The following is a 10,910-nucleotide window of genomic DNA, read 5'->3' as shown; positions in this document are numbered from 1 at the left end:
AATGACATGTTAATTGTGTATGTATATATGTGATTTATGAATGAAATGTGTCGAGCTACAAAGATATGTGATGAATTTTGTGTGTGTGTGTGCGCGCGCGCGCTTGTGTATATGTGTTATTTTCTAAATATGTTATTGTCGACAATAGCTAGATTTGGGGAGGGGGGTTATCACTATCGGTTCATGTAATGGACCGACAGTGATAATCCAACTATAACTATCGGTTTATCACTACCGGTTCTGCAGCCAGCAAATTATCACTACTGTTTAATCATTGTTGGTTCAAAAACTGATAGTAATGTAGTTTTTAAATCGACAGTGATGATATTTTCTGTAATAGTGATACACCAGTAGTTCAAAGGGTGCTTAGAGAAAACTAGGAGCCAATGAGGATAAGAGAAACATCAACTTCAGATGGCACTGTCGATCTGAACAAGGCACGAAATTTCGGCACCAAATCCCGCACTAAGCATCCTTGAGCACTAGTACTAGTTAAAGGCCATGTCATCGACCGTGTCATTTTCAGGGAGGCTATGTGAAGGATCAATACACCATTTGCCTTTTTGATATCCTTCGTTATGTTCTATCATTAACTTAAGAATAATGCTACTTTTGAAAGCAGCTAGCTCTATTGTCATGGACTCAAATGTATTAATTCACTATCTGTAAATCAAGCAACAATGTTGTTTTTACATGGAAGTTGTGTGTAATCTTTACGTGCTAAAAGATAACGGGGCCTGGATGAGTTCTTGGTGGAGTGCGAGAGTGCTGCTCGAGCTCAAGGCCCAAAATTGCATCTCTTAGTTCCCCACCCGCAAATCGTGGAGGGTGAAAATGTCATATTAAGACACTACGGCATGAGCTCTGATTTGGTGATAGTTAACCACTTAGCCGATGTGCAAACAATGATTTGACATGTGATTTGCAAAGTGATTGTGCAGCTAGTATTTTGTATGAGATTTTGTTGCTTTTTTTCGCAATGTACATGCATGGCAAACGGCTCTTCTTCTAGCATGTGATATATTACCTTTGCAAATCCCGACGATCTTGTGCAGACAGTTTTTGAACTGTTTGGATTGACCATTTTTACACGTCTGCATTGACATGTTTTGTGGTAGTGTGTTAGACGGGATGGTGGAGAGGCTGTTTAACCTAATCGTGCATTTGGGTTCTCTTCCAGGAGGCAGATTAGATGCTAACTGCATTGACAATCAGAATAATCCTAGTTTGTATTGCACGAAGAAAAATGTTTTTCATAAATATGATAATATATAGCTTTGACACACTACTACAAAACTGGTCAAAAGTAGCGGCACATTAGTGCTGGTTGTACAGAAACTGAAACTGAAGATGTATCAGTGCCGATTCTTAGGCTCCCGCGTGCAAACAGTGATTGAGGTGTTAAAGAACCAGCACTAAAACAAATTATCAGTACCGGTTCATGTTACCAATCGGCACTGATACATCAGTGTCAGTTGGTACTGATAGTCGACTATCAGTGCCGATTACGGTCACAACTGCCACTAAAAGTAACCGGACCTAAAATTTTACTTAAATCACGTTTTGGCTCATCCTCGCATCCGTTCGACTGACAGCGTCCTCAAACCTCACGCATTTTATCTCTTCCTCAGTCCTTATCTCTCTCCACATTATCTCTTCCCCTCTCTCCCTCCCTCACTCCTGTCTCGCTGCTTCTGCTCCTCCTTTTTGCTACATCGCTGTCGTCCGCTTTGGGGCCGGGCGATGGAGGTGGGGGGCAAGATGCAGCGCCCACTCAACGGTGAGGCTCTTGGTGAGTGGGATCAGGTCGCCCTTGGTGAGCAAGCAGAGGGACAGTGTCGGGTACATGATGAAGGAGGCGACAGAGGACATGTGCATGAGGTGAGCGAGTAGATTGGTGGCCATGAGGTGGGAGTAGTCGTCGGACATGGTGTCTGTGGCGAGCTTGTAGAGGTACTAGCCGGCGTTGTTGACGAGGATGTGGAGCTGGCCGTGGAAAAGGTCATGCACGGCGACGACGAGGTTGTCCCTGTCACGCTGCGAGGAGATGTCGTAGACGGAGGAGGTGACACGGGGAAGAAGGTCCTTGTCAAACCAGCGGCGACGACATGTGTCCAGGCCGGCAGCGATGCAGGAGCAGGTGTGCACCCTGGCGCCCCCAGGTACCCTTCACCTCCTCTTCCCCTTTAGCCCACCACATGTTCGACATATTGCCCCCATCAAGCTCTCTTCTTTGTGCTCATTGCTTTCTTATCTTGCACAGGTGGTCTGAGCATCGTCATTGGGCTAATGTTGAATCGAGTTCTTTGTGTGACGTTGAATTGGGTCCAGGGGTGCAATCTGTTCATGTGATTGAATCGATTCTCTTGTGTGATGTTGAATCATTTTTAGTGAGTTTGTATGATTGAATCTATTTATTGGGATGATGTTGAATCTGTTTGTGTGATTTTGGATTCTATCAGTTTAGCTGATGTTGAATCAGCTTTGACATGAGCGATGGGAATCAGCGGCGGCGGCAATGGCAACGGGAGTGGTGGCGGGAGCTACATCGGAGCTAGCTTGAAATCGAGCTGGCTCGAATGCCGCTCCCGCAGCCAATTTTCTTCTTCTTTTTTATTTACTAGAAATAGCAACTGTGTCGAGTAAAAAGTACCGGTTGAAAAATCGATGCTGAAACCGTTTTCAACCGGCAATTCACACCTTTTGCAGTAGTACAAAACTGAGACATGTTCACGCCTTTTGCAGTAGTGACAGAACTGAGACATGTTCAAATTTATCTACCCAATTATATGTATAGTAGCTTATATAGGCTTGCATAAAAGCAAATCATAGCTCATTAATAAAATGGAGTATTTGGGAAAGCATGTGATCAGTCAATATATTTAGATTCATCAAGTCTCGATCTGTCTAGCTTTAACGTTGCTAATATTTATTTCCATAACTACATCTTTTGTTAGGTTTAAGTCCCAAGTAAAGGTTCACACCTTTGCTCTTCAAAAAAGGTACCTAAAGCTGTGCCATGTGTCCATCCTTGTTTATGTCATTGATTTGTCCTCGCCCTCTTAATACTTGAAACGTGTCCAGCTCCAAGACATACGACTTTGTGCATGCGCCAACATTCTCCTTTCACATCACTAGCATAAACCATAACTGAGCATACAAGAATACAAGAATATATATAAACGTACGGTTATCTCAAAAGAGGCCAAAATGGCATCATCCATACCATTGGGTGCAGGGGTATATTTCCCTATTGGGTATCTTGAGCATTTTAAAGGCTATGAAAATGAAAGGGAGCTTAGATTTGGAATAATTTGGGTCTAAAGCTAGAAGTAAAAGGGGTTTAGCGAATGAGATGTATGTGGCAAAGAATTTCATTTTAACAAAGTAGATTTGATGAAAAGACGTATGCCAGATTTCTGTCGCTTGCTGTTACCGTATGGTGGTGACTTACTAGTGTTATGTAAGAGAATTGCTACATAAGAATAGATTTTTATTTCCACTTATTATTAGTCACCAACACTAAGGTTCAGATGCATATGACCGCTACAATCATTTAGGCGACGGCAAACGATCTAGTTTTAAGAAACTAGATTTGATGAAAAGTTGGATTCTCGAACTTTGTTTTTCTACTACGATGTGGCGGCGAGTTATAGCTTCTTGTGAGAAGATTGTTGCAGAAGAATGGATTCTTCTTCTCTTGGGTTAAGGAAGGATCTGTTTGGCAGAGCTTCTAGAGCAGTTTCCTGTCTGGAATCAGGGGAGTTCTGCTAAACTGCTTTTAGCTCACTGAGTGGAATCCGTGAAAATGATTCTCTGAAATAAACTAGAAGCTGGGAGCTGAAAAAAAAAACAGCTTCCTCTGATTTACTTACTGCACAGAATCACTTTCTTTATATAATTTATTCTAGAGAATCACTTTCAGCCAAAATCATTTCTCCCAAAGAATCACTCTCCGTAGAGAATTTGAATCAGAGATAGCTCTACTAAATAGGCCCTAATGGCCACCATAACAGAGGCTCCGGATCGTACAGTTGCTGCAAAAATCTTGTAGAGGAGATGTACACATAGTGGCTCTAATTTTAAAATGAAATCTGGAGATTGATTTGGAAAAAAAAATAAAAATTGCTGAAGTGTTCTTATATACTTTTCAAGCGTGGAAGACCTGCATAGCTTCGCAGGTTCCATGATTTGAATGAAAAACACAACGATGCATGAACCGGCTCGGCTAGAAAGGTTCAATGTACCTTTGCTTTGACGAAACACTATGGTCTCTGAAACGCATCTACACATAATTTGAATAGAGCACGACACAAAGAAATTCTCGCTAAGGTTAACCCTCATGTTAAAATTCCTTAAAAGCCAATCCGAATTTTGGAGGCCCACTCTTTTGTTCCAAGGAGCTCTATAGGAAGTTTTTCTTATTCGAATCAATTACTTTAAAATTCTCCATTTTCTCATTGTTCCAGGAGGCCCTTACTTGGAACAGTCAGGTTGCTCATTGCAGAGAGAATTTCGGACGCTTGTACAAAGAGATGTGTCAGGATTTTCCGTGGAAAAAAAAATGTGTCAGAAGACTTCTGTCTGTAAGTGCATTATGTAATGGCCGTGATTTGTTGCAAACCATATTCAACGTCTAGGATTGTGTGACGTGAGAAGCAAACTTTGAGCACTTTAATCGTAAAGCAAAAACCTATTAACACGATTTATCCTTCATCACGTTCAGTAACAAAAATATGAAGGCTTCATCATCTGAACTTTGCGGGCTGCACCAGATTATCGTGTCCAGCCCAATAACTAGTTGGGCCCAGGTGCAAACGGGCCTGACCCAACAGAACTTGGGCCGACTATCGTCTGAATCAGCCTACCTGTCATTACACAACACGAAATCTATGGCTGTTCAGGACACATGCCTAATTACAAGGGTGCAGAATATATGTTCGTGTTCGTTTCAAAAAAAAAAAGAATATATGTTCGTGGTACAATTGCAAATTATTGCTAACACTGGAAGAAATAAGTGCTCAGAAGTACAGTTCTTACACAGCTACGAGAAGTCGCAGAGGGGTTAAACTGTTGGCTCACGCAGCTAGTATACAAAATTGAGACTTCTTATTGGCAAGCTTTCACGAATCTCAACATCACTTGAGCCCGTCGCCGAGGCCGGCAGGCATTCCTATGCTCTGTGCCAAGTCAGCCATCCTCTCTTTCATGGCCTGCAGGTATTGATTCGAGACCATTTTAGCTAAAAATTAGATTTTGCATTCTCATGCGTTAAGGCATTATCAGGATTCGCACCTGGACGCTCCTTTGATGTGCATCCTTGTACGCATCGTTGACCAACTCTGAAAGTTTCTGAAAGGAAAGATAAAATTTATTGAGAGAAACACAACTAAATGGGACTATAGTTTTGGCCAGAACAGAGATATGCGATAGCTCGAATGAATGATAATAAAATCACATGATAATATGTTGAGCTGGCCCAACAGCTTTCCTACCTCATATGCCAGATAATAATCCAACTGGAATGACCAGCAAAACCTATAATTCATAAGTTCTTGTTTTATAGGTAATTGAGTATGAGATCGCAGGGTGCACCTACTGTGCACAATGCATTGAATTTCTTTTTGATACAAAATATCATGGCCTCCTATGGTGACAAGTGATGTGTTCCATGAATTTGGAATGTTAACCAGCATTCTCATGATGTTTTTCTTGTGCACACTCTTCAACAGATGTACATTGTTTATTGGTCAGATCTTTTATTAGAACACAAGCCAGTGAACCACAACCAATTGATTTTGCTGCACATTGTTCATTGGTCAGATCTTTCATTAGAACACAAGCCAGTGAGCCACAACCAATTGGTTTTGTTTTGGTATGTGAATGAGTGCAAACATAAGGTGCTTAGCCAATTCATATACAGTAATGCAGACATCGAAGATGGTTCAAAGTAACATGTGGTTATATCGTTACCTTGTTCATGCAAAAAATCATGTGAACATGGACTCACAGGAAAATCTTCAAAGAAAATAATCAAACTAGTAAAGGCATGATACATACTTCAGCACCCAACTCCATTGCAGCCTCCGTGATTTCAACTCTTATAGGTTGCTGGTTTCCAGAAAGTGTAACCTGGTGAAGGAATCAAAATCAAATATGAACCTGGATAAGCATTGGAAGTAGAGAAATACAAAAGAATTTGAAGTACTAACGTTAATACTCCATAGTCCATAGTCCATAGCCCATAGTCCATAGTCCAGATAAATACACGACAAACATAAAATTCCATGCAGACTTCAATGCAAGCAGCTCTATAGGGTATAGCACAGAGCTTAAAAAATACAACTTTTTCCAGATGTTTTCAAAAAATATATATATTACTTTCTTTTTTTACAACAGCACATGCCACGACACATCAACTATTGCTGCCTCGTAGCCCACAGCTTTGACAGTGTTCGTATGTCAAAATAAAGAGTGACCTTAAATATTTGCATCATGGGAGATTGCATGATCTGCAATTACAGTGTCATCTTGGCCAGAGTTAATAGAAATAACAGGTGATTCTGTGTTGTTCAAATAGTAATTGGAAACCTTATAGAAAAGACAGGAACTCTATTGATCTATCAATAGAGCATAACTAATTTTCAAATAAAATAAATATTGATGGGTCATTAGTTGTTACTGATGCTCAGATTTTTTTTTACAGGCCCATTCAACAGGATTTTTAAAAGATGTGAGAATTCAACTGTTTGGCAGGGATACATAAAACACAAGCAAGCATACAGCTAGCAAGAGTGTAATTAAAGGCCTCAACTACTCCCAAGTCCCAAGCATACCTTGATTAGTTCACCTTCACAATAACCTTCAATCTCAGTCCTAAAAACAGGAGAAAAATGAAGTCACGCAACCAAGCTATTTTGCATCAACATGAGAAAGATAACGCAATGATCCAAATGCATACGCTGCAAGCTCCTTCTGCACCCGGACAGCCTCAACTTGGACAACCATTTGGGCCTTCTTAACAGTTTCATAGAGATTTTGCATATTTCCAAAAATTCCTGCCTAAAAATAATTACAAAATGAGAGAGCTTCAAGATTGTTATAAACAAAATGCCAAACATGCAAAGAGAAGATATGCATGAAAACTAAAGGAACAGAGTAAGTTCAGCGACCTTCGAAATCAACAGTAAAAACTTATATATTAATTGCAAAGAGATTGTGTGCGAGGCTACGAGCAGCTACAATTTTGACATGATCAACAAAATATTGAAAACAGTACTTATCAAGTATACAAACAAAGCAAAAGCTTAGCATTTCAGGAGTGTCATAGTTGGCCACAATGAAAAGGTAGAAACCCAGAAAAGCTCATCTCCCTAAGATTCTTTGCGTATTTTCTTTCTTTACTCTACAAATACATGTCAAATGATCCCCAACTAATTTAAAATAACTGATTGTTTTAGCTATTGGAAGTGGAACAACAAAAAAATCTGAAAACGAAATAAAATAAATAGTAAAAGCAGGTAACTTTCTTACTTTTGATGGTGCCTCATCACCATTCTCGTCTTTATCATTATTCCTTCCAAATAAACTGTACACCCGGAAAGATCTATAACTACCTCTCTTCTTTGTGGAACATGGTAAACAGAAAGCACCCTCTATGTTTATCCTATTACCTGAAAACATCAACAAACAGGTACATGATGCTCAGATATTACCCAATCCAATGTAAATGATCAACAAGTATCCAATGGTGACTCGAAACAGAAGCATGGCAGCCTATAACAGTGCACAAGACTACATTTTCTGCATTTCAGTTTAACAAAGGGATGAAAAATCGGCATAATGGACCAGGTTAAACATAATAGGAACTAGAGCAATTTCTCGAAATAAAAACCAGAAAGAAAATAAAACAGAAAAAAATCCTAGCCTGTACGATTGAACAACCTTTGTAAGTTGGATGATATACTCTTCAAGACCTCCCACATCTTATTAGGGACCCGGGCTAGAGCTTACTGGCCGCCAAGCCCAGCTGCCGGCTACCATCAGTGAACGCTGCTCCCAACGCCGCCGCGACTGGCGTTCCCGCACGCCAGCCCCACCCCCCGCCCCAGACCGCGTTACCACCTCCAACCGGACTCTACCCCCCTAAAATCAGGCCCCAGCGCAGGGGATGCAATGCGCTGAGCTACCGGTGGGAAGAAATCGACCTCAAATTCCCTACTTGTTTCCAAAACCTTCTAAATATCCTCTAAATCGTAACCCGGAGCAGAATTAACCGAAATGGAGCGCAAAGATTTGGGACTTTGGAACTTACGAGTAGGGTTCGAAGAGAGCGGCGACGAGAAGGAGGACCTGAAGGCCACCGGTGCGAGAGCTGCGGAGGGAGCCATCGGGCGACGAGGCGAGGGAGATGAGGCCACCGCCCACCGGAGAAGAGGGAGAGAGCGCGCCGCGTTGGAGGAGAGGAAGAGAGAAGGGGTGCCAAGGGAAAAAGACTTGATTTTTAGGATAGAAAGATATTGTTGAAGGCGGAAGGGGCAAGGACGAATTGGAAATTTGGAATGCATGGATATTTTGGGGCTTTTTTTCTTATTTGCTTCACAATCTCTTATCTCTCTAACTATATAAAACAGGCAAAAATCTAAAAAAGATAACATACCAAACCGTATTTATAAAAATAAACAACATAATATTATATTTATAAATATAACAAGTATATTTGATATGTGGTGTGCCAAAATCAAGTTTTCGACACATAGGAGACAAATAGTATTCGGCACAAAGTATTCGGCACACCGTGTGCTGAATATGTCTAGATATCCTGTATTCTGTACATGCATGCTGAATACGGGCAATAATATCGTATTCGGCACACCATATGCTGAAAACAGTTGCTCCCCGTCTTATCTGTCGGCTGGCTCTCTCCCGTGTTGAGTGCAATGTGCTTCTATCGGATAGCTCCATCTGCCATAATTCGGTGAAAGCATAGCGAAATCACATCAATCTATCAGCATGCAATAATGAAGACACATGCATGTAGGATCGTGTCTTTGTCTAAAGTTGATGTCAAAGAAGAAAAAGATCGCAAGAGATTATTTAAGCCACAAACAATACCATTATATGCATAGTGTATAGCTGTTAAATACCTAGATCATTTTGAGATGGCAGTGGGAAGTGGCGACGCAAATTAGCGAAAGAATGTGAGTTGTGCCGGTCAACGCTATCAGGGTAAGATGATTGTTGTGTCACATCTCAAAATGCTAATTACACAATTAAGCATGCATAGTCATCATGGCGTTATATTTTATATGGTTAATTATTATTTTGGATATTTTTAAGAGTGAAAATGATTTAGAAAAAGATAGGAAGACCTTAAATACCTTAGAGAAAAGAAGAAAAGAAAGAAAAAATAAAAGAGGGGAAAATTAGGAGAATTCAAAAAAAAACTTCTGCGGTCTGACCAGGTCTCACCACGGTCTTACCGCCAGGAGACAGCCACATGAGCTTTCCTTAGTCTGACCGACCCTTCCAGCGGTATGACCGCCACAGCGCAGAGGCTCCACTTAAAGAAATCGGTCAACTCTCTCACACTCACTCTCTCACACACTCTCACTCTCACTCACCCTTCACCCATACGAAGAGAGAGGGAGAGACCACCTCGACGTCCACGACGATCGGAGATCGACAGAGGGAACTTCCTCAAGCTCCCCGAAGGCTTCCTCAAGCTCATCCCCTTCATCCTCATCGTCAGGGGAGTTCCTATATGTGTTCATCCACCTCAAGCCCCTACACCACCTCGAAGCTCGATCTCCAAATCAAAGCTTCCCCGAAGTGAACTCTTCTAATAGAAAACTTCTCTACGCTAAGGTGAGGCATCTCCTATTATTTCCCCATCGTTCCTGAGCTCTGATCGGTCCCCATTCCGTTTAGACCCAAGTTCAACCCTAGCCTAGAAATTCTCCATTGAGTGTTTTGAGTTTAGCCCCATGAATGTTATCCAAATCACCTTAGAAACACTCTACTAGTCCAATAGAGCATTTTGGTACTCTTCACGATCGAAGGCATCACCGGAACCTTTGCCAGCGACCTTCGAAAGGTGCGGCCAGCAGTGTCTCATGGTCTGACTGCCATTAGGGTCGGTTTGACCGCCAATATACCGTCGGTCTGATCGCCAGATGCCAAAACTTTCTACAGGCCGACGATCAAACTGCCACTTCCACGTCGGTCTAACCGCCAGCCATTTAATGTTGTATGTACTTAAGTTACCTTATCCAGGGTTTCAAACTTTGAAACCCTAATCTTTTGGCGGTCTTTTGCAAATATTTTTAAAATACGACGCTCTATTAATATTCAAGCATGAATCATATGTACACTTTTCCATCATTTGATTATTTATGCAATGCATTTTTTATTTTTTTAGAGAGTGTTGCGCCAACAGTCTAAGCGAGTGAAGGCGCATCGAGCTACCAAAGTTCTGTGAGTGCTGTGCGGGTAGTATCAGGCAACCGCCAGAGCAGTAAGGCAAGCATCTAAGCATATAGCACCCTTTTATTTGAATTAAATGGAGTCTAAATTGATAAGTCATTGCTTATGTAGGTTTGCATGTTTAGCGGTGTTGATGTCGGGTTTAGATAGGTAGAACCTATATTGACTTGCATTACATCTACTTTGAGTTGTTGATGATCCATATCTTTATAGCCTTGATAACATTGTTGATGTCTAATTTAAGAATTATTTGAAATGCTTAGCAATGCATAGATCCTCGGTAGAAGTCGAGCGATGATGCAACCATTGTTCACGAGCTTAGGGCTTACTTATTGTTTACAGACATAATGATAATGATATGGGTTGTATGAGAGGTGAAGATGAGGTGAGATGTGGGCGATGCTATGTGTATCTTCATCACTGTA

The 10,910-nt window shown here is 41.2% G+C and overlaps 1 protein-coding gene across 1 annotated transcript; it reads right to left on the bottom strand.

Annotated features, from left to right (window-relative positions):
- Positions 1-4,652: 4,652 nt before the first annotated feature.
- LOC133918496 (nucleoid-associated protein At2g24020, chloroplastic-like) lies at positions 4,653-8,516 on the bottom strand. Its single transcript, XM_062362399.1, has 7 exons — positions 8,315-8,516; positions 7,534-7,673; positions 6,962-7,062; positions 6,837-6,876; positions 6,061-6,132; positions 5,296-5,352; positions 4,653-5,213 (listed from the first exon to the last, which is right to left on the bottom strand). Exons 1-7 carry the CDS (start codon positions 8,388-8,390, stop codon positions 5,139-5,141), a joined length of 561 nt encoding a protein of 186 aa, XP_062218383.1. The 5' UTR covers positions 8,391-8,516; the 3' UTR covers positions 4,653-5,138.
- Between the last annotated feature and the right edge of the window lie 2,394 nt (positions 8,517-10,910).

This window comes from Phragmites australis, chromosome 5 (genome assembly GCF_958298935.1).
Source record: "Phragmites australis chromosome 5, lpPhrAust1.1, whole genome shotgun sequence".
NCBI lineage: Eukaryota > Viridiplantae > Streptophyta > Magnoliopsida > Poales > Poaceae > Phragmites > Phragmites australis.
This window is presented reverse-complemented; position numbering and strand designations above follow the sequence as displayed.